Raw genomic sequence first — 24,855 nt, 5'->3', positions numbered from 1 at the left:
AAAGATTCTAGTAAAAATGGAGGTTCCAACATCTAGAGCAATTCTGATGCAGAGCATGCACAGGGAAGAATTCAAAGAGCCATACAGTGAAGTGCTTATTGCTCTATTCCCAAGAAATCTGTTCAGAGTCAGGTTAGGTCTAGAGTCGGCCTGACCACAAAACTCAAACATCTCAGCTGTGACCATAAATCCAACTCTGAGAACAGTGGAGAGCATACAAATGCAGAAAGAGAATCCCCAAGGCCAAAAGAGAAAGGGAAAAGGGGTGAAGAAAGGGAGACAAGCTCAAAAGTTGTTGATGAATGTCATGATTTGGAATTCTAAGGGACCAACCCAGACTTTAAAAGGCATTGTGTGAACATGGTTGGATTCAACAAGCCAATCATGTTAGTGCTTTTAGAAACTAAGGTAAGTGACCATCAGCATATGGTTAAAGCTGAGATTCAATGCCCGTGCCCAATCTCCTGCTGGAGGGCTATCAGGTGGCATAGTTGTTATGTGGAAGGATGATTTCCTCATGCTGGAAGAAGTCTCAATCACTGACCAGATGTCCATGTCACTGTCAAGGTACTTTCTACTCAAGTATCTTGGCTATTTTTTGCTATTTATGCTAGTAGTATCTATGCTGATAGGATTAAGCTTTGGAATAGTTTAGTAGATATTGCCAATAATAATCAGGGCAGTTGGCTGATAGGGGGAGACTTCAATGAAGTTCTAAGGGCTAGTGAGAAATTTGGTGGAAATAATATTAACAACTTTAAAGCCAATAAGTTTTGGAAATGCATCAACTAGTGCAAGTTCATTGACCTAGGGTAATACATGGTCAAATAAGAGATACGTTAATAGGCAAGATCTTATCATGGAAATAATTGATAGGTGCCTAGCTACTGATGAATGGATTAAAATTGTACCCTGACACCACTGTGACCCATCTTCCTACGATCCATTCTGATCACTGTCCTCTCATTTTATCCACTGCCTTGCCCTTTGGGGCTTAGAATGATAGGCCTTTAAGATTTGAGACCATGTCACTGAGTGTTTTCTGGGAGTGAGAACCTTATAAGAGCTATCACTAAGTTTCAGAATAAATGCAGAATTTGGAAAAAGGAATTTTATGGTAACATTTTCCACCAGAAATAGCATCTCCTAGCTAGATTAGCATGAATTCAAAGATCCCCCAACTTCCTTTAAGCACCTTCCTCCAAAATCTAGAAATAGAGCTGACTGAAAAGCTATCAGCTATTCTTAAGAATGAGGAAGAGTTTTGGAAACTCAAATCTAGAATAAATTGGCTCACCAATGGGGACAGAAACACTAGATTTTTCCACACTTCCACTTTGACCATGAGGAGAAGGAACAGGATCCTTAGCCTGCAGGATGATGTAGGCAACTGGATCAATGACCTTGAGGACATAAAACACACAATCCTTTCCTTCAACAATAGGCTCTTCACCATTGAACATGACTACTCCAGCTCCACCACTATTATTCCCTCGAGCACTGAACATACTCTCAGTCCGAAGTTCAACAACTTTTGGACTCTTCTCCCATTAAGTCCTTCAAGCCCCTTAAAGCATCAGGCCTGATGGGCTTCAGCCCTTTTTCTACCAATAATTATGGCAGGACTTAGAACCCAAGGTCAGTGCTATCTTTCGCTGCACCTTCAACACCCAGAGAATGGACCCTGAGATCAACAAAACCTTCTTATGTCTCATTCCAAAATGTGCAAATGCTACTATCCTAAAGAATTATAGACCCATTGGGTTATGTAATACCCTTACAAGATAGTAACAAAAATCATTGTCAACAGAATCAAGCCTCACTTTCCCACCATCATTGGTCCCACTCAAGCTAGTTTTCTTTCCAATAGGAAAACTACTAACAATGCCATCATTGTGCAAGAGTTTATCTCCCATTTCAAAAGGATGAAAGGCAAGAATGGGAATTTCATCATAAAGATTGACCTTGAGAAAGCTTTTGATAGACTAGAGTGGTCTTTCATTAGAACCACCCTTATCTATTTCAAGTTTCCTCTAGGATTAGTCAATCTTATCCTTTCCTGTTTCTCCTCTTCTAGTATCTCTGTTTTAGTTAATGTTAGTAAAATTGAATACGTCCAGCCCAGCAGAGGTATTAGACAAGGAGATACCATGTCCCCTTATCTATTCATCCTATGCATGGAACTGCTTTCCAGAAGGATTGACCAACATGTGCGCATTCAAAACTCTGGACCCCCATCAACATTAGCCACAATGGTCCAAAAATCTCCCATCTTTTTTTTTTCTGATGACTTAACTCTCTTTACAAGGGCAAATCCACAAAGCTGTCACACCATCACCAATACTTTTAGGGAATTCAGTGTATTTTTAGGACAAAATAAATCACTCTAAGAGCAAAGCTATTTTCAACTTTAACTGCCCTGACAACATCATTCAAGAATGCACTAATATACTGTGTATCAACAACAGCAATGATTTTGGGAAATACCTTGGGTTCCCCTTTCATTCCAGACCCACCCACAGTGACTTCCAGTACATTATTGACAATGTGAATAATAGATTTGCTGGCTGGAAACCAAATTCCTCAACATGATTGCATTAGCTAAAGATAACTTAAGCAGTGTCCCTAACCATGTTATGCAGTACATCCAATTGCCAAAGCACACCACCAACATTGTCAATAGACTGCAGAGAAACTTTGTATGGGGTACCACCTCTGGAAAGAGGAAGCTTCACCTCCTGAGTGGGATAACATTTCTAGACCAAAAGAGAGGGGCCTAGGGTTACAGAAGGCTGAGCATAAAAACATTGTCATTCTTGCTAACCTCTCCTGGAGAACGTACTCAAATCCTCCCACTCTTTGGGCAAGAACTCTACTTTCTAAACACTACAGCCCCAATACCAGTAGGAAAAGCCCTATATATAGAACTTGGAAGTGTGTCCCCAATGGCTAGAAAGTATGCTATGAGGGTAATAGATAGGTAGTGTACAGGGTGAATTTCTTGGCTGACAATTGGATTAATAGGCGCCAACCCATCTTCAAAACCCTCCAAGGACCTTAGCCTTAAAGTGTTCTGAACTCCAAAGTTAGCAGCTACCACCATATTAGTATCTGGCACTTAGAAGGCTTCCCTTATGACATTCTGAGAAACATCCAAAGGGCCTTTAGTGGAACCTTCTTTACTGCAAATGTTGTCAAGGAAGACCATGGTCTGGGATATACGCCAGCTGATCAGGTGGCAATGCGTCTATAGCGCAACATATGTCCCTTCCCCTCCATATCTCCCTCCCTCCCCCCATGTACATATACATATACATATATAACATGCATGAGAGCCCAAAGAAAATCATGTATCCATCGGAGTGACGTAAGGTCGGTAACCTCCGATTATATTATGGAATAGCCATGGGCGCCGTGTCCCACCTTGAAGGAACTAGTATTATAAGGCGAGACTATCAATGAAGAGTGTCATCATTAGAAAACATAAGACAGGATCATAAGGCATTGTTTCATATACTTGGAACCTTTAAAGTAGTCATTATCCATAATAGAGTTGAGATATCAAGAAATAGTTTAACATTTTCATATTGTCATATTCATGGTAGGAACATATCGTCAATATATCTATCATAGACATTTTCTCATATTTGACTTCATCGTTGTCATTATAAGATCATATTCATCATCTTAGTCATAAGAGCTTCCTATCTCTTAAAACTTGGTTTCGAAAATATGGACATTTTGAAAAAAAACAATTATGAACTATTAGGAAAAGACTTATACCTTGGAGTCATAGACTTATAGCTTTTGCAAGTAAAGAAGATATATAAAAAAAACATTTGAGACATTACGACTTGGGGATCATGCCTTTGGAAGAAAAGGGACGAGCCTTACATACATGTGCCGCGCCTTACTAGCTACGCTCATTCGTCCAACTTGTTAGTCTACATTTAAGAAAATCGACACTATCGTTAGATTCATCTTGTCTTAACCTTTCAAGTTCATTCACTTATGGTCTGCCGAAATTCGGCAGCATCTACCCTGTAAATATATCATCCCCGAGAATACAACTCGGCCAATTTTAATCAACAACAATCCGGGAATTCAACCCGGCCAAACTATCAATCAACAATACCAACAATTATTCTAGCAACACTTCGACATTCAATTCAATTCAATTCAGTTCAATTTCATTCATACACTATTCCATTTCTAACCATATTAAGTCCTTATTTTTCATCATGGAATCCTTAACGACATGAATTAGAATATCAAATGAAATCGATTTATCATAGCTTACCAAAACATCACCATTCTCGGCCACAACACTACACATATTTCCATGAACTTTCATTCATTCCTATACATTACAACAACACCCAACATACTACATAAAATTAATCCATTCTTACTATATAACATTACATATGCACGGCCAACAACACACCCCACACGGCTCAACACCTCAACACACAAAATTCATGGTTTTTATTCATTTCTCATTATGGATTTCACAACACAACAGTCAAACTACCAAAATAAAATCAATTCATCACACCTCCACAACACTACTTCTATTCGGCCACCACCCCACACATACATATTTCATGAATTCCATCCTTTTCCACATACAACAACATGCATAATCATCCATACATGTAAAAGGAGGTTGAGCCTTACCTTGTTTCCACTTATCTTCTCCACTCTCGGCTAGGACTTGAGCTTGCACAAACGGGTGGTTCTCTTGCTTCAACAACTACTCCATGTCAACGAAGACGTCCCAATTGGTCGGAATACTTGAATAAATAATTTTTCCTTGATTAATTTTCCATGGCCAAATTTTTGGGGCCATGGCCGAAACCCCTTTGCTCTCCTCTCTCTTCATCTTTCTTTTTTTTTTTTGTTCAATTTCTTGAATTAATATGACAACCTCTCTCATATATATATAGGCTTTACAAGCATGTGAGGGGCACATGCCCCTCCTTTCTTTTTTTTCTCTAGACTTTTCTTCCTTTTTCTTGAATTTTCCTAAAGTGGTCAAAGAAAGGAAGCTTTGGCCCATGTAGTTTTATTATTCATAATTAGCCCCCCATTTAATAAAAATTGAGGACATATACCATCCATGCCACACGGCCATCTTAGAGATTTCAAGAATTTTCTTAAATATTTGTGAAATTATCATTTTGCCCCTAGGCTCCCACAATATTACCATGAACCATTTTGCGAATTTCCCTTTTTGCCCTTAGTCTCTTCTCAACATTTTCATACTACCAATGTTCGTAAATAATATTTATAACCAACTTGTACATTGAAATACATTTGGAAGATGGTCATTCCCTTAACTTTGCCACGACTACCTTGGAATATCCGAACGTATAAAATACGGAATATAACATCCTTATAGTCAAACACTAAATTTTTTCAAACAAAACTTACTTCAGGCACCTTTTCAACCCCTAAAATGACGATCCGAACGTCTACGTATCCTTGATGTATTGAACCTACATTATTGTACACAGAAAAAAATATCAAGTTCTATATAAAATATTGACGTTTCGGAATCTTCACACACGATTAATCATTGATCAAAGTATAAAAAAACACACTAAGTGTTGCAAAAAAAAAACAAGTTTACCAAAAAAAAAAATTTAGTGCTCGCCGTAGCGCAGCATTTTCCTGCACTATGCAAAAAAAAAATCTTTAACGCAGTATTTTACTGTGCTAAAGGTATTTTTGTAATATTTTTTTTTGTTAGGATATTTTGGTTCAAAATGGTTTTTTTGGGAGGCATTTTGGTTCCGGACTCCTTGAACTACACCATTTTAAAGTACTTGTCACTGTTTGGTTACAAAACACTAGAACGAAAGCAAAGGTCAGTGTTCTCCAAAATAAGAGCAGACTATACAGAACTACAATCTCATTGTCAAAGCCACAAATCCAGTCCCCTCTCCCTATGAAGTTTGTAGGCAAATGGCGACTATATAAAATAGAGCGGCCAGCTACACTTGCTATTATCAAAACAAAACAAAACAAAATTATTAGCTGCAGCCTGCGGAAGATGGCTTCTCATTATTCCTTGCATAGCTTCTAAATCATTCTATATAAACAATAGAAATAAAGAATATTGGGGAGAGCGAAACAATTGGCATACATCTTCATTGTGGCAGAAAAAATATATAGTGGCTCGGGTAAGGTTCCAAATGCCTAGCAACCCAAAGCATTTGATAAATCTCCTACATATCTATTGTTGGATAAAGACCAAGAAGAGAATTACGCCCACCGCCATTTGAATCTGCACCAGCATACATTGGCGATTGTAGCTCACCAGAATGGGATGATTTGCGTGATCTTGGGTTTTTAGGAGAAGCAGTGTATGAATCAGTTGAGCCACTGCTTGTCGTATTATACAAGGATGATGTTGGAAGACCATGAATCTTTGGTAGGCCTGTTGGGTCGGTACCTATGCTGTAACCTCTTTCAACTGTCTCAGCTTCAAGTGGCAACTCATCCAATGTCTGCAAACCAAAAGACATTAATTCCAACGTCTACAACCCAATCATTTATAAGGGTTTGGTAACCAGTTATTTTTCATTTTCTGAAAATGTTTGATTTGATTTCTAAGTTTGATTTGATTTCTAAGGTGTCTCGATAAATAGTGGTCTTGGTTTTTTGCTTTTGTTTTAGTTTTGATTTTTGGACATCGGGAATTGGTCTTTATTTTATTTATACAAAGTTCTTACTTTCAAGAAGGTTGAATACCTTGAACTTGCCCAAATTTTTATTTAGACACCAGAACTCACCCTTGTTCCTAATGAACACCCGGACACCCAGTCCAAGTGTGCCTATCAGATACGTATGGCACAGTTTTAAAAACAGATTAAGCATATGTTGCCAAGCAGCTCTAACGTGGCCAAAAAACAAATCAATATGCAACACATTGTTAAAAAAAATCAAAAAAATGGAGGAGAAAACCTTTCTTTACATTATTTTCCAGCCCCAAAGTGTGCACCCTTTTGTGATTCTTCTATTCTATTAGATTTTAATGATTACCGAAATCTCTTCATTTCTTTGCAAAATAATAAAAAGGTTCATTTATTTATCCTTAAGAGCAAGACAGAAATACAGAAAAAGGAATAATGCAAAAAGGTAATAAAAACGTATTAAACACATATTATTTTATCCTCAATCATTAATTAACATTCTTAATTGAACACACTAAATATCTTTGAATATATAAATATATGACTATAGAAGTTTAATTTCCCCCTTAATGTTCACACTATTCATAGAATAATTAATTCACCTTTGGGTAAATTCTTAGGTTCCAAAGACAGTAAAGGACAGCCCGGTGCACTAAGCTCCCGCTATGCGCGGGGTCCGGAGAAGGACCGGACCACAAGGATCTATTGTACGCAGTCTTACCTTGCATTTCTACAAGAGCTTGTTTCCACGGCTTGAACCCATGACCTCCAGGTCATATGGCAGCAACTTTACCAGTTACGCCAAAGCTCCCCTTCTAAGGACAATGAACACCAATTTATGCATTTATCATGATAATTTTTTTTTATCCAAACATTTATCATGATATTAGACATCTCACTAGTATCAAGGATAAATGACAATTTATGCATGTGTCTATCATGACATACTAGTTTTGCCACTTTGGTAACTAACTAACAAACTACAACAACAACAACAAGCCCAGTAGAATCCCACCATGTGGGGTCTAGGGAGGATAGAGTGTACGCAGACCTAACCCCAACCTTGAAAGGTAGGGCGGTTATTTCCGAAAGACCCTCGGCTCAAAAGAGGAAAACAAGACAAAAGGTCAAATAAATAACAAAAGCGAGAAAGTCATGATAGAGCAGTCCGGAAAGAAAGGAGCAATAACTACTAAAGATAAATAAGATAATCAAAGTACAAAGGCCCAACAACTATAGGCAGGAATCCAATGGCTATAAACGAATGAGCAAAACTACAACTACTATGGTGAAAGGATAAGCAACCTAACCTTCTATCCTAATCTGAGTCCTCCACAACCTCCTATCTAAGATCATGTCCTCGGTAAGCTGAAACTCTGTCATATCCTGTCTAATCACCTCTCCCCAATACTTCTTCGACCTCCCTTTACCTCTACTAAAACCGTCCATAGCCAACCTCTCACACCTCCGCACTGGAGCATCTGTGTCTCTCCTCTTCACATGCCCAAACCATCTCAACCTCGCTTCCCGCATCTTGTCCTCCACCGATGTCACTCCCACCTTGTCCCGAATATCTTCATTCCTAATTCTATCCCTCCTAGTGTGCCCACACATCCATCTCAGCATTCGCATTTCCGCGACTTTCATCTTCTGAACGTGAAAGTTCTTGACTGGCCAACACTCCGCCCCGTACAATAAAGTCGGTCTAACCACCACTTTGTAGAACTTGCCTTTAAGTTTTGGTGGCACTTTCTTATCACACAGCACTCCGGAGGCGAGCCTCCATTTCATCCACCCTGCACCAATACGATGTGAAACACCATCGTCGATATCCCAATCTCCCTGTATAATAGACTCAAGATACTTGAAACTTCCTTTCTTTTGAATGGCCTGGGTACCAAGCCTCACTTCCTCGTCAACCTCATGCGGTACGCCACTGAACCTGCACTCCAAGTATTCTGTCTTGGTCCTACTCAATTTAAATCCTTTAGACTCCAACGTCTGTCTCCAGCCCTCCAGCTTATCGTCAACCCCGTTGCGAGTCTCGTCAATCAGGACTATGTCATCCGCGAACAACATACACCAAGGCACCTCACCTTGTATTTGTCGCGTCAATTCATCCATCACCAAGGCGAATAGAAACGGGCTAAGAGCTGATCCCTGATGCAACCCCATCAGAACAGGGAAGTGCTCCGAGTCTCCTCCCACCGTCCTTACCCTGGTCTTAGCTCTTTCATACATGTCCTTTATCGCTCTAATGTACACCACAGGTACACCTTTAGCCTCCAAGCATCTCCATAGGACCTCTCTTGGTACTTTGTCGTAGGCCTTTTCTAGGTCAATGAATACCATGTGCAAGTCCCTCTTCCGCTCCCTATACTGCTCCATCAATCTCTTTATAATATGAATGGCTTCTATAGTCGAGCACCCCGGCATGAATCCAAACTGGTTCTCTGAAATAGACATACCTCTCCTCACCCTCATTTCCACCACCCTTTCCCACACTTTCATAGTGTGACTTACCAGCTTGATACCTCTATAGTTGTTACAGCTTTGAATGTCGCCCTTGTTCTTGTACACTGGAATCATTGAACTAACTAACAAACTAGATGGACGTAAATACATACATGAAATAAACGTTAGGTAACTTTGTGCATGTGTATATTTTCAACATTGTAGTTTGACCACTGTGAATAACAGACTAAAAAAACATTAATACATGCATATTATCCATGTATGGACACCCCATCTCAGCTAGGATTACTATAAATTTTGATATTATGAGTTCATTCAATGACCTTATTATTGTTTTCCAATTAAATAATTATTTTAAAATATTTCACAAAGGGCAGAGGAAAAGAAAACGTCCTCCTTGCTCTTAGTTAGATGAAGAGATATCTTATCATTTTCCAACTTTCAAAAGAGATGCAAGGTATATTGACGGTGCTCAACTTTAACCTCTGAGGGAAGAGGATAAGAAAAGGGCCGAAGAAAGCACTGTAGAAGGGAGAGATGAATAGGAATTGACGAGGCAGAAAGGAATAGATAAGAAATGAAACACGACAACCCTAAAAAATTTCTTTCTCCCATTTCTTTTTGCACCATGTTTTTTCTTATTTGTATTTTCCAGATTGGCCTTCGAGATAATTCAAGTGAAGTGTTTTATGGTTTTGTATGGAAATAAAGAGACTGGGGTGTAAATCATTAAAAATTGTAGGATAGGATAGGGTGCAAATCACAAAAGAGAGTGCAAAATGCAAGTAAACCAACATAAAATCTAGTGAGAGAAGGTCAGCTAAATTGTTATGGAGTTTCTGAAACCAATAAAACATGAAAACTCGAAGAAGGAGATGCTGAATGAAAGACAGCGCGGATTGCAAACACTGTTTTTTTTTTTTTGTGGTCAAAAACTTTCCCTTTTTTTTTTTTTAATAGATGGAGAAGAGGGAAGGGTGGCAGGAGGATGTGGCAGCAGGCAGAGAGTGAGGAAGAAGGAGAAATTTGAAAGGAACCAAAAAACCAGAAATAAAAATGAATTAGCCATTTTAACGCGCTTAAAAGGAGTAGGAAGTAGGCACTTAGCCACAACAGCACGTGGTGTCTAATAGACACAGTTTGGCTCAAGTTCAAGTGTTCAATAGGTACAACCTTTAGTTTAGGTGTCGAAATGAAAAATCCGGGCAAGTTTAAGGAGCCGCATATGTATCCCCCTTTCAGAAACTTGCATATGAGTTAAATTAAAAGACAACATAACTAACTATTCATCTTAATTGTTGTTTGGGGCCCGGGGGGCGGGGCGATTTGTTTGGGAAAAGGTCGACTAGAATGAAAGCTGGAAATGAGCTATCACTACTCTACTTGGGGGGCGCCTGAATATGGTTAAACTTTTAGGAAAACCCAACGCCGACTAGCATAAGATTTCAGGTTTCTTTTTATGTACTAAAAAGTATTTTATTAATCTTTGGTATAATGTTGAATGATTCTGAATCCATTAGTGATGAAGTTGGAACTGTTATCTCCCATCTATATCGTGCTCCCCCAAATTTTAAAAACTTTTGGGTCTTTGTGTGGTTTGTCCATGTTTTTGTTCAATCTGGTACTAGTTTCATATCTCAATTACTTGGATTCAATTAAGAGCCCATTTGGATTGGCTTAAGTGGTCAAACCAGCTTATAAGCTGTTTTTTGGTTTTTTAAGTGTTTGGCAAACCAGCTTATAAGCTAAAAAAGTGCTTAGAATAAGCCAAAAAAATAAGTTGGGGTGGCCCAACTTTTTTTTTTTTTTTTTGGCTTATAAGCCACTTTTTTAAGCTAAACAAAACGGGCTCTAAGAGCGTAAGTAAATCATAGAGACCACCATCCACCCATGCATACCTGCTCATAAGAAATTTTTTGAAACCCAAAGATTTACACTACAGGCATTAACTACCAAACTACAAGAAACCACATAGACCTGCTAAAACTAATAGCTTATCAATACGCAATTAACATTTCTCTGAAAAACTCAGTAGATAATCTACATTCTGAATAAACGAGAACCAAGATCTGACCTTGAAAGCTTGCTGAAGAACACGAAGTGTCTCACGAGTGCGCTTTCTCTTCAAGGCTATCTCATCAGGTTCCTGCAACATCTCTTCGAGGAGGTTGTCTCTGTGACATGTTGTAAGAACAATAAGAATCGCAACTAAACCATATGTTACATAACATTTTTGAGTTAGCTAAGCAGTTGAGCAAAGAAAAATATTGTAACATTTTTGAGTTAGCTAAGCAGTTAAGCAAATAAAAATATTGTACTATCAGCATAGAGAGTAATAGCATCATAGAAGTGTGATCCAAATCACTAGCTGAGTGAGAAGCATTTTATTCAGCAAAGAAGCCTAGTGAAAGATAAATAAGCAGATCTCTGTAATAAGTTTGGGCTTCATAAGTTTGGGCTTCAAATAAACTTGGATTTCTTACTCTCATACAATACCTGTAAAGTTTCTTGATAAATACATTGTGGAGTTCTCGTTTTGTGTGGTTGACCTGAACAAAAAAAGACAACGTTCTTATCAAACAAGGGAGAACATGAATTATACATACATGTGTGTGTGTGTATACATATAATTAATATATATATATATATATATATATATATATATATATATATATATATATATATATATATATATTGTCACTGGTGCAACAACATCGTATAAATAAAAGAAGAGAACACTTCCTTGCGCAGATGTTAGCCTCTGAAATTTTGGCAGAAAAACCAAGAAAACCTTCAAACTTAAAGAAGATTATTTACTCATTCCTATTTGTTTCCCAGTTTATCTGGATTATCACACATATACAACATAGCCTACAGCAGAGTCTTAACGGTACTTAAATTTCCACCTGAAAGAGACGAATCTCCTGCCTAAGGAGATAAAGAGACGAATCTCCTGCCTAAGGAGATAAAGAGGATCTACAAGTGGATACACCAGATTATGGGAAGAGTTGCACAATCAAATCAGAAAAAGTAACACATCCAAGCACCGAAGGGTGTGGCCTACTGGTCAATGAAGTTGTGCAAACCTTAGAGACCAGGATTCAAATCCTAGTAGAGACCCAAAAAAAACACTGGGTGATTTCTTCCTATCTGCCTAAGCCTTGGTGAGCAAAATTACTTGGTACTTGTTTTAGAGAGATGTAGCAGGTACCCGGTGGAACAACCGAGGTGCGCAAGCTGGCACAAACTCCATCATTGTTTAAAAAAAAAAAAAAAAACCTAGTACGGAGTACTCATCTAAATTACTTAAGATCTGCAATAAATGGAACTAGAAAATCCTCCCTATCACAAGCACAAGTCCAGTGAAAGCCTACTTGAGTAGATGCCAAAACATCAAAGCAAGAGATCATTAAGACACAAGATTGTGATATCATTTTACCAGAAAGTGCATGATAGCTTTAGGTACTGAGTCCTCGATGTTTTTTCTGACAATGTCATAATATGACCTCAATAACAGTTTCGTGACAGCAATTTCAATAGTCTCCTGATCCGAATGAGTTTCTGACGGCCTCAGCACACTTGGCGGCTTCAAAATGGTGAGATTCACAAGTAAGATTATCATCAAATTGACTATCTAGTAATTATAAAGTACCGTAGCCTTCAAACACATACCTCTCTCAAGTGGATGAAAGTATGATTCATGCTCTGGACAGGTTCACTGAATGGCTTACTAATGGAATTGTCTTTGACAGATGTACGACTGTCTGATCCACCAAATATTGATGATATCCCCCAGCTTGAACTAACATTTGATCCTGATTGTGAAGAACCAAGATTAAGACATCACCAATAAAACCATGCAATATTGGATCTGAAACGGGGAGTCCATGTAAAGGAAATGGATACTAAAAAGCAGAAAAAATCATATGATGTGGCATTCACACTAAAGTGTAACAAACATAACTTGCATACTGCAATACATGTTGAGAGCACATGTGTTACCAGAAGGACATATACCTGATGTTGTCGTTTTCTCTTCTGCAGCAGGCCGAACAACCTGCTTTTCGGACCAGGTATTAGAATAATCAGGCCAATCTTAATGCTTTCAATTCGTCTTCAGGAAAATTAATAAAACACCAAAGTAATTCCCCAGCAAGAGGGCAAGGAAGAGAAGCAAGCTTGCAGATGCTGGTGCAGAGAAGTCGTACCTGATCAGGAACAATTCCATTGGCATGTCTAGCAAGAATAGCGCGCGACTTCAGACTTCTTTCAGATGCTGGCGCTTTCTCTAAATCCACTCCATCCTGAGAAGTGACATAAAAGCAGTAATTTGCGACTAGTTAGTTGAGATCTGAGAAAAAGATCCGCTGAAGTCTGTAAACAGCATATCAAGTACTTACTTTCTGCCTCGGAACAGGTGCAGTAATCCTGTTGGACTTGACCTGCTGCATTGCCATCTCCACAGCTTTGCTCCCCCCAACGAAATTCGGATGTGAAGTGTTTATGTAATCCATCTAGAACAAAATATTATTATGTTTAAGAAATTTCAACTTTCTATAGCAATGGATGCAGTGATGATTAAGTAAATCCACTGATGCACTTCCAGATGTTAACAGCTATTACTGTTTTTTGTTTCAATTACATTAGCTACTTTTTATTTAAGTTAACCATACAGTCTGTGATAGTAAAACTCAGGTGTCTCCTAAGATACTGACAGTATAGCAATTCGAAATAGATCATGATCTTTAAGAAAAGACGATTTCAAGAATAGCTAGGATCCCAAAATTGGTTAGGCCTATATTAAGCAAATTCACTTCATAGTACACAGAAATACAGAAGAGTATATATGTGTACACACACATACGAGTTATACACAAGTCCATGTATGTACAAAGAGTGAAACAGAAGAGTATCTATGTGCACACACACACATACGATTTATACACAAGTCCATGTATGTACAAGGAGTAAGTATACAATAGGAGAGATTCAATATACCTCCATCTCAATAATGTGTCCAATCATAGTCTCTGAAGGTTCCAGGCCTTCCCGCAAAAAGTATCCTATAACTTCATCCATCCGTTTTCTCAAAATAGGAAATCGTTGCAATTCATTGACCATGCACCGATGGCTCATCTGTGAATAAATAATACAAGTTGAACACTAGATACAAGCACGTAGCACCCAAAAATCAAAGGCAGTTCTCAACAAAAGGGCATACTTTTATAAGCTCATCGTAAATAAATCTTGCACACTGAAGACTTGGATCTAATAGACGAGCTATTTGTCTTCGGATAAGAACTTCAAATGGAACCTACATATAAAAATGTTGATTAAAGTGCAAGACCAACCAAATGGAATAAATTTTATATGAAACTACTGGAGAAAGCACTCCACCACTGGCACAAAATAAAAGCAATTCTACAAGCAAGTAAAGGTTCACGTCAAGAACCTACTTCCGGCACAAATAAAGCAGATTTAGGACCAGTTGCATTTTGAATGGCAGTTCGGATGTCGTCATCAGTTAAATCTTCACAAGGATCTACCTCCTGCAAAAGATGGACGAGTTGGATGATATTTGATGAATTTTGGAATACCATTCAAATAAACATTAACAAAGACACTATACTGATGCGAAGAAGCTGAAGTTTCTTTAAGTTTTCTCAATCATTCACACGTTGGACTATACCCCGAATTTAAGAGTCCAAAGTTCAGCTGTAGGGGACAACATAGATAAGTTTTTGGGGGTTATAGACAAAAAGAGTGCTAAAGCAAGTAATTCAAAATGGGAGGCAGATGCTTCCTGCTACAACTTTCGTGGATATAAGACACATTGTGGATGAATGATAAGATCTTTTGTAGCTAGCATATGGTTACTATGCACTTGGGAAACAATTCATTATTATTATTGCTATCATTGTTACTATTGCTTACACTAATAAAAGATAAGCAGAACCTCCCAGGAGCAGCATAATAGAAGGACTGGCTATCCCGCATACATATACTTTGAAACACAAATACTATTAAACATCAGTTAGATGCATACTGTCAGGTAAACAGAAAATTTTCTGCATGCTAGAAAAGAATATAGATTGGCATTCTCAAGTTGATATGAAAGATGTGCACCTCCAAACTCTTCACAAATATGCTCTGGAAGATGTAATGAATTCTTGCTCCCCCAGACAGCTCAGATGTTGACATTTCTTCATTTTTTCCTTCAATCATTGAAGAGAATGCTGTTCTCGAACCCCAAAAGAGAGAGAGACAGAGATAAGAATCTGTACTTCAATGAGATTCGACAAAGCTCAACAGCATTTATTAAAAAGTAGCATTGGCGGAATAAAATCATAAATACTACTGACAAACTAGCAGTCTCAGAAATTTGAGGCCACATTACCTTCACTGTACTTGGAAAGAATGTTCAGTAGAAGTGCTCCCATACCAGCCTAGATTGAGGAGGGGATAATGTCAACATACAATAAGGGAAAACTAGTGAATAAGAAACAGAATCTCTACCATGAAAAAAAACCCAATATCAACGGTCTGTTGTCATATCACAACAAACTAGCAATAGGTCAGGTATATGCATGGTAAAGTTAAGCAAGATGACAAAAGATACCTTGGACTCTGTGATCTCCCCATAGCTGGCATGCTCCTTTGCAACAGACACCAATGCAGCACTAATGCGTGATTTCAATCCTGGAAGAACTGTCTTGATGTGTTGCACTAGAATCTGCGTAAAACAAGAAGTTGCATTATGGAATATTGTTATGAAACCACCTAGTTTTGGTGGATGTCAGGAACCACATTGGTGATCACCAAAGTAAGTTATCTTTTAGTTGGTGAAACCAAATGTAAGTTATCTTTTAGTTGGTGAAACCAAAGGTATTACTAAATTATTTTTCCTATAAATAGGACCACTCACGTCCTATTGAACATACACAGAAGTGAAAGAAATCATATCAATCTTCAAGTCACTTTCATAAATATGTTCTCTTGCATTTTAGTTTATTATTTCACAACACGTTATCAGCACGAGGCTCTGCTTTTTACCCTTAAGTTACGTTTCACAGAATATGGAAATTCCCCAATCATCAATTGGACCCAAGATCAATTACGATGATATATGTCTTATAGATAGTGCTACAACACACACTATTTTAAGAGATAAGAAATACTTCTCTTACTTGGTGATGAAAGAAGCCAATGTTAATACAATATCTGGAAGTACAAGATTAATTGAAGGCTCCGGAAAAGCTAATTTATTATTATCCGGAGGAACAAATTTGGCAATTAATAAAGCATTATATTGTAGTAAGTCCCAAAGAAACCTACTGAGTTTCAAAGACATTCGCCAAAATGGCTATCATATTGAGACTACAAATGATGAAAAGATTGAATATCTTTATATTACTACACTGATGTCGGGTACGAAATATGTGCTCGAAAAAAAAATTACCCGCTCTTTCTTCCGGCTTATACTACACAGGTATTAGCATGGTTGAAACACATGCCATAGTAAACCAGAAGTTTACTAATTCAAATGATTTTATTATTTGGCATGACCGATTGGGCCATCCCGGTTCTAATATGATGCGCAAAATAATTGAGAATTCATACGAGCACTCTTTGAAGAGCCAGAAGATAATTCAATTTAAGGAATTCGCTTGTGCTGCATGTTCTCAAGACAAATTAATTACTAGACCATCAGCAATTACGATGATATATCTACTCGCAATTTGGCATTTGCAAGATTGCTTGCTCAAATAATAAGGATAAGAGCACAATTTCCAGATCATGCAATTAAGATAATTTGTCTCGATAATGCTGGTGAGTTTACATCCCAAGCCTTTAATGATTATTGTATATCAACTGGGATAAAAGTAGAGCATTCGGCTGCTCATGTTCATACTCAAAATGGTCTAGCACAATCACTAATCAAATGCCTCCAATTAATTGCTAGACCAATGCTTATGAGAACAAAACTTCCCATTTCGGTATGGGGTCATGCTATTTTGCATACAGCAACTCTTGTGAGGATCAGGCCCACAAGTTATCATAAAGTCTCCCCATTACAATTGGCTTTTGGTCAGGAGCCGAATATTTCCCATCTTAGAATATTTGGATGTGCGGTATATGTTCCAATTGCTCCACCACAACACACAAAGATGGGTCCCCAAAGAAGGTTGGAGATATATGTTGGGTATGAATCTCCTTCTATTATAAAATATTTGGAACCTATGACTGGAGATTTATTTACAACAAGATTTGCTAATTGCCATTTTGATGAATCAATATACCCAACATTAGGAGAAAATAAGCAGCTGGAAAAAAAAAAAGATAGATTGGAATGCAATATCATGATCTCATTTAAATCCTCGTACAAATCAATGTGAACTTGAAGTTCAAAAGATAATCTATTTGCAAAATATTGCAAATCAACTGCCAGATGCATTCAATGACCTATCAAGGATTACTAAATCTCATATTCCAGCTGCTAATGCTCCAATTCGAGTTGATGTCCCGGTAGGACAATTAATTAAGGCAAATGAGTCTAAACCACACTTAAAACGTGGTAGACCGATCGGTTCCAAAGATAAAAATCCTCGAAAAAGAAAAGGAGCAAATAATCAAAATGAAAATAATATAAAGGCGGTTGCTCAACAAGAGCAAAGAGACTAAACGATTAATAAAACCTCGGAAGAGGTTCAGGTACCTGAAAATAATAAAAATGAAGAGATCTCAATAAGTTATGTCTCCTCAGGAAAAATATGGAACCGAAATGATATAATTGTCGACAATGTTTTTGCCTATAATGTTGCTGTTGAAATAATGCAACAAAGTGAGGAACTTGAACCAAAATCTATCGAGGAATGTAGACAGAGAAATGATTGGCCAAAATGGAAAGATGCAATTCAAGTTGAATTAGCTTCTCTTGAAAAATGCAAAGTTTTCGGACCTATAGTTCGAACACCTGAAGGTGTAAAGCTAGTGGGGTACAAATGGATTTTTGTGCGAAAACGAAATGAAAAAATGAAGTCGTAAGAAATAAAGCACGACTTGTGGCACAAGGATTTTCACAAAGACCTAGCATTGATTATATGGAGACATATTCTCCTATGGTGGATGCAATCACCTTCAGATATCTTATAAATCTTACAGTTCATGAAAAACTTGATATGCATTTGACGGATGTTGTCACAGCCTATTTATATGGTTCACTGGACAATGATATTTTTATGAAAATCCCTGAAGGATTCAAAATGCCTGAAGCATATAAAGATTCCCGGGAAAATTATTCAATAAAGCTTCAAAAATCTTTATACGGATTAAAACAATCAAGGCGCATGTGGTATAATCGCCTTCGCGAATACCTATTGAAAGAAGGGTATAAAAATGACCTAATTTTTCCTTGTGTCTTTATGAAAAGGTCTGGATCAGAATTTGTCATAATAGCTGTATATGTTGATGACTTCAATATTATTGGAACTCCTGAAGAGCTTCCAAAGGCAGTAGAATGTTTGAAAAGGAATTTGAAATGACAATTTGAAATGAAAGACCTTGGAAAGACGAAATTCGTCTTGGTCTACAAATTGAGCATTTTACAAATGGAATATTTGTCCATCAATCAACATATACTGAAAATATTTTAAAGAGATTTTACATGGATAAAGCACATCCATTGAGTACCCCAATGGTTGTAAGATCACTCGATATTAATAAAGATCCATTTCGACCTTATGAAAATGATGAAGCACTTGGTGCTGAAATACCATATCTTAGTGCAATGGGGTATTAATGTATCTTGCCAATAATTCTCGACCAGATATAGCTTTCTCTGTAAGCTTATTAGCAAGATTTAGTTTTTCTCCCACAAGAAGACACTGGAATGGTATTAAGCATATATTCAGATACCTCCAAGGAACCCTTGATATGGGATTGTTTTATTCAAATGAATCCAATTCACAACTAATTGGCTATGCAGATGCAGGATATTTATCCGATCCACATAAAAGTCGATCCCAAACAGGTTATTTATTTACATGTGGAGGTACAACTATATCATGGCGTTCAACAAAACAAACTATGGTTGATACTTCTTCAAATCATGCAGAGATAATAGCCATTCATGAAGAAAGTCGAGAATGCGTTTGGTTGAGAATTGAGATCAATAACTCAACACATCCAAGAAACATGTGGCCTCCTTTTGGAGAGGAATATTCCAACAACATTATACAAAGACAATGTTGCATGCATAGCTCAACTAAGAGGAGGATACATTAAAGGAGACAGAACAAAACATATTTCACCAAAATTCTTTTTCACTCATGATCTTCAAAAGAATGGTGAAATAGATGTTCAACAAATTCGTTCAAGTGATAATTTGGCAGATCTATTCACTAAGGCATTACCAACCTCAACATTTGAGAAACTGATACACAAGATTGGAATGCGATATCTTCAAGATATTAAGTGATGCTTTTATTCGGGGGAGTTAATACGCGCTGCACTCTTTTTTCCTTAACCATAGGTTCTGTCCCATTGGGTTTTCCTGATAAGGTTTTTAATGAGGGAGCTATAATACGTATTATAAAATATCTGTACTTCATCTTCACTAGTACATTTCCCATGGTGTTGTCCATTGGATTTTCCTAATAAGATTTTTAACAAGACACATCTTCTGTTAATGGACATCCAAGGGGGAGTGTTATGAAACCACCTAGTTTTAGTGGATGTCAGGAACCACATTAGTGATCACCAAAGTAAATTATCTTTTAGTTGGGGAAACCAAACGTAAGTTATTTTTTAGTTGATGAAACCAAATGTATTACTAAATTAGTTTTCCTATAAATAGGACCACTCACGTCCTACTGAACATATACAAAAGTGAAAGAAATCATATCAATCTTCAAGTCTCTTTCATATATATGTTCTCTTGCATTTTAGTTTTATTATTTCACAACAATAATTTCATTAATGTAAGGGCAAAGAAAAACACCTATATACAAGAAGTATACTAAAAAGTAGGAAACCTACAAAATGAAAAGGTTTTCTACGAACTACACCCAATCTTCTATAGAAGATGGAATATCATGGGTGCACCAAAAGGAATGAAGGGACAACAGGTTACTCCTTACTTTAACAAAACTCATCTCCACACCCTCAAAAGGTCTCCTATTTCCTCCTCTCCACACGACCCACATAAGTGCAAGCGGCGTCACATTCCACACCATGAGTCTTTTCCCTCTTTTACAAATATTCTAGCTGAACAATACTTCTTTCACAGCACCCGACATCACCCAAGTAACTCCAACCCATCAAAGGATTTCCCACCACAACCTCCGCGCCACTAGACAATTTATGAGAAGATGATCAACTTCTTCACTCGAACACTTGCACATAAAGCAATTGCTGACGTAGGCCATTCCTCCACCTCAAGATCTCAGTTGTCCCCCTCTAGCCGCTAGCCGAGCGACAGAACACACCTTCTTTGGAACTTTAGGAATCCAAATCAAGCTATGTGGGAATGCAACCTCCTCCTTAGACAGAAGCTTAACGTAAAAAGACTTGATAGAGAACATTCCACCATTACCCGCCTCCACCTCCAAACATCGTGACTTTCCTGTGACATTTAGTGGAGCAATTCAATCAAACTTTGGAACTCTGTCATCTCCAAGACCTGCAAATTCCTCCTAAAACTTAGCTGCCAAAACACCAATTTGTTTTTTACGCACTTGTTGAACTGTCGTCTCCCTCTGGCAAGAGATCTTGTACAAGTTTTGCAAAGTAATACTCAAAAGAGCCCATACCACTTGTGCACTCAAAAACTCACCCTTCTTCCATCCCCAACCCTTAAGCCACTACGGCACTGAACTCTTCCCACCCCTTCAAAATATTCCTCCATAATGCACAACCATATGGCATAGAAACATATTTAACCACAATTACCTCCCTCAAAAAAAAATATTCTTCGGGCCCAAATATCCATAACTATTTTTCTAATAGAGCCTTATCAAACACCCTAAGATCTTTGACTCCCAATACTTAGGGCTCATTACAGTCTACCACCGCACCAAGTGAAACTTCCTTGCCCAGTCAATCGATCCGCATAAGAAGTCTCTGATGTATTTTAAATTTTCAAACTGGAGCATGGAACAATGACATAAAATATGTGGGACCCAATAAAGTGCTCTGAATAAGTAATTGTTTCCACATTTAGAGAAATACCTTCTCTGTAACCTGCAAGTCTCTTCTCAACCCTCTATATTACCGGATTACTTGAATCACCTAGCGACAACCCAAGATAGGTAGTGGGAAGAGCCCCTATCTTGCAGCTCATAGCCTGAGCTAACATGGCAATGTCTTCCACCTCCCCCACCGGTATTATTTCACACTTCCTCAGGTTGATCATTAGCCTTGACACCATGTTAACATATGAGCTAAATGTTCCAACAGAGATCGGTCAGCATCACAAAATACCAATGTGTCATTTGCAGTAAAAGATGTGAAACCTTCATAATACTACGTCCCCCCAACTGCAGCAGTAAATCCCTTTAAATAACCACCCGCCACAGCTCTATCCATCATCTTGCTCAGCACCTCCATAACCAAGATGAACAACATGGGAGATAGTAGATCTGCTTGTGACCCTCTCGAACTGCCAAAGAAACAACAAGGGCTACCATTAATAGACCGAGTACCTAACATTAGAAATACAATGTTTGATCCATTTTCTCCATCAATCACCAAAAACCGTCTTCAGCATAATGAAGTGTCCAGGAACTCCCACTTAACATGATCATAAGCCTTTTCAAGGTCCAACTTGCATAAGTTGCCAGCACTCCCTACTTTCTTCAGGAATCAACAACTTCATTGGCCACCAAAGTTGCATTAAGAATCTGTATACCTTCCACGAAAGCATTTTGCAAAGGAGAAACAGTCTCGAACAAAATCCTCTTAAGTCGCACGGAAAGAACCTTAGAGATGATCTTATACATGTTTCCTACAATTCGCTACTTACCACAGATAATTCCTGAGTGGTTCTCTCTCATGTCCTCCAGAACAAACACACCATTCCTATGTCCAAGAATTTTGTATTGCTATAATCACAGGGAAAGCGTATCTCAAGTGCTTTAAGTTAAAGATGTTTCAAAACACAAATTTCTTTCTTCTCAGTTCAAATGTCCAATTCTAGTTTTAACAATGAAATGAAGTAGAAGATAAAAATCTATATGCTTTTTATTTTTAAGAGACAAGATAGAAATGTTAACTAAACTATATATATATGCCATGAACTTGCTTTCGTTTCCGACAGTTCAAGGAAATTGAATGCTACAAAGAACTTTTTTGCATATATGACAAATCGATAATTAATTTATTGCATATAGAAACTACTACTCTGATTCTTGGACTAATTACCTGGTTCAACTTTTTTGCCAATTGAGGAACACCACAACGATCTGCAAGTTCGCTATATACCTACACCAAAGAAGAGATCAAGACGTATAAATCATAGCGACCTAAAATTAACTAATAACAAAATATGGTACCAACATACTGGACGACTTCGGAAGAACTTTTCCTCAGCTATAAGTGCATCCTTGATACTCCGATTCATCCTTATATCCTGTATAAATGCTTCAGTCAAGCAATTAAGAAGATTATAGGCCTATATCCTATATAAATGCTTCAGTCAAGCAATTGAGAAGATTTATAGGCCTAAAAACCACTAATGTGTTTGTTTATTTGAAGTGTGTGCTTATGTCTTGTACACACCCCACTCAAGTACATATATGCACACTAGTTTCTGATCATATGCGTTGCACGTGCATTCCATATTAATCAATATAAAGTATAAACATTTTAAAATGATATGAACAATATTAGAATATGCGTGCAATGAGTTCCACAAAATTTGAAGGGAAAAATGCAAGCTCAAATTGATGAATAGTAAGAGAGTGACTAATTACTTTTAGCAATTTTCCCTAGGCACATTCTTTTAGTATTTAAACACACCATGGCTCTATGAGAGAAGTAATTGATCGATCTTCCATTCCACTACGACACTACTGGCTTCCTCCATTAAATTAGCATTCCTATGTGTTTGGCTTCTTCACATGTATTTCTCCATATAATCACTGTACACTTGATATCATATGCATTTGTCTTATTCAAAGAAAGCTTATATAATCAGAAGGATAGCCAATTACATCAAGGGATGCCAGAAAAAGAACAAGGATTTCAATTTTTTTAGCTAATTACGTCTTGGTCTACCAGGAGCGTCTAGAGACTTGAGAGCCTGCACGCATTTGATTCTTAAACCATCAGTTTATTCGTAGAGTTCATAATATTTAAAACTAAATTAATTACCACAGACGAGCTAGCAAAAGAAAATCAAAGACAAACCGAAAAAAGAAAATCAAAGACAAAGTACTGGAAGAATATTACATTTTTGGATTTCAAAACGCTGATCGAAATGTTACAATATACTATTTCTAAATACAAAGGAGGAAAAGAAAGGGCAAATTACCTCGAAAGCACAGTTCAAAAATCGCAACGATCTATACTTTATTATGGCAGAAGACACAAGTCCTCAACTAGGATTCAATCTGATTGCACTACATATTTTTTGGTTGTGTTCCCGTAGTGAAAATATATGTTTTGGTCTCTTTGATCCATTTGTCACAAATCTCACACCCAAATATGTTGTTAGCAAGTGGAGTTCTTGGTGATAAATCTATATATCACCTCCGTTGCTAAATAATAATTAACATATTAACGTTGCAGGATCCAAAAGTCACCAAATTGAGTAGCTGCCGTTGTTTCTTTATCTCTTGTGTTCAAAGGGATAGATAAAACAGTTTTATCTTTTTCATATTCATCATATTAATTAGAATAATAACTAAGAGTTGTTAATTAGTTTTTGAATTCTTGTAGGAAGTGACATAAATTCAAATGATAAAAAAGACATTTTAACTTTATATGGACATTTTAATCAATCAACTTTTCACTTTAATCTTCCCACCTTTAGAATAGTAATAGATAATACATGCATGGACATGACGGACTGTGAATATGTACATATATATACTAGTTTCTCAACACATGTGTTGCAAGTGTATTCCTAGTCAATTTATACAAATGTTGAAATCACACACACATTTATAAGTGTGAGTTATAATTCAAGAATTTGAACTAAAATTCTTAGATGTCATATGACCATGTGAAGAAGAATAACTACATCTTCTTGGTTGGCTGCTACATAGAGCCAACTATATATCTATATATATATTTCTTCCCTTTACGTACAACGAAAGGCGAGCAGAAGGGATCAAACAGCTGGCATAGTTGCTACTAGACCCCAAGTGGGTATGTCCTAGCAGTCAATGAATTCGGTGAAGACCTCGACCAAAGTTCAATGAGTTAGCAGGTGCTTGTTCTGGTGAAAAATAGCAAATATCCAATGGAACAGTCGAGGTGTGTCCAAGCTGGCTCGAACACCACAATCATCCAAACGAAAAGGTCTCTCATTTTTACCCTAACAAAAGAGCCTTATTGTTAGGCATTTTATACATCCTTCTAAACTTCATTGTCTTTCATTCCATTTGTTACTTTGTTCTACCACTAAAATAGTGTGTTTAATCATATTTCCCAAAAAAAAAAATCTATATGCCATGAT

At 37.4% G+C, this 24,855-nt stretch overlaps 1 protein-coding gene across 4 annotated transcripts in view; it reads right to left on the bottom strand.

The window, feature by feature from the left end:
• LOC132643694 (dynamin-related protein 3A-like) overlaps positions 1-24,855 on the bottom strand; it is a 48,482-nt gene that overhangs the window by 20,791 nt on the left and 2,836 nt on the right. Inside the window, exons 5-21 of one of the 4 annotated variants that reach the window (XR_009583708.1) lie at positions 22,735-22,803; positions 22,596-22,655; positions 15,796-15,909; positions 15,574-15,622; positions 15,303-15,412; positions 14,633-14,725; positions 14,398-14,490; positions 14,175-14,312; positions 13,577-13,690; positions 13,385-13,480; positions 13,194-13,233; positions 12,849-12,991; positions 12,616-12,762; positions 11,673-11,725; positions 11,251-11,350; positions 7,423-7,516; positions 6,385-6,515 (exon numbers count right to left, since the gene is read on the bottom strand). Coding sequence is in view for 3 of the 4 variants with exons in the window: in XM_060360215.1 (XP_060216198.1) it covers positions 6,234-6,515; positions 11,251-11,350; positions 11,673-11,725; positions 12,616-12,762; positions 12,849-12,991; positions 13,194-13,233; positions 13,385-13,480; positions 13,577-13,690; positions 14,175-14,312; positions 14,398-14,490; positions 14,633-14,725; positions 15,303-15,412; positions 15,574-15,622; positions 15,796-15,909; positions 22,596-22,655; positions 22,735-22,803 (1,701 nt within the window). In the remaining variant the exon portion in view is untranslated. Of the gene's footprint in view, positions 1-5,276; positions 5,502-5,879; positions 6,516-7,422; positions 7,517-11,250; positions 11,351-11,672; positions 11,726-12,615; positions 12,763-12,848; positions 12,992-13,193; positions 13,234-13,384; positions 13,481-13,576; positions 13,691-14,174; positions 14,313-14,397; positions 14,491-14,632; positions 14,726-15,302; positions 15,413-15,573; positions 15,623-15,795; positions 15,910-22,595; positions 22,656-22,734; positions 22,804-24,855 lie in introns of those variants that run through there. The other 3 variants (XM_060360216.1, XM_060360215.1, XM_060360217.1) reach the window with 3 other exon arrangements.

Source organism: Lycium barbarum, chromosome 6 (assembly GCF_019175385.1).
Source record: "Lycium barbarum isolate Lr01 chromosome 6, ASM1917538v2, whole genome shotgun sequence".
NCBI lineage: Eukaryota > Viridiplantae > Streptophyta > Magnoliopsida > Solanales > Solanaceae > Lycium > Lycium barbarum.
This window is presented reverse-complemented; position numbering and strand designations above follow the sequence as displayed.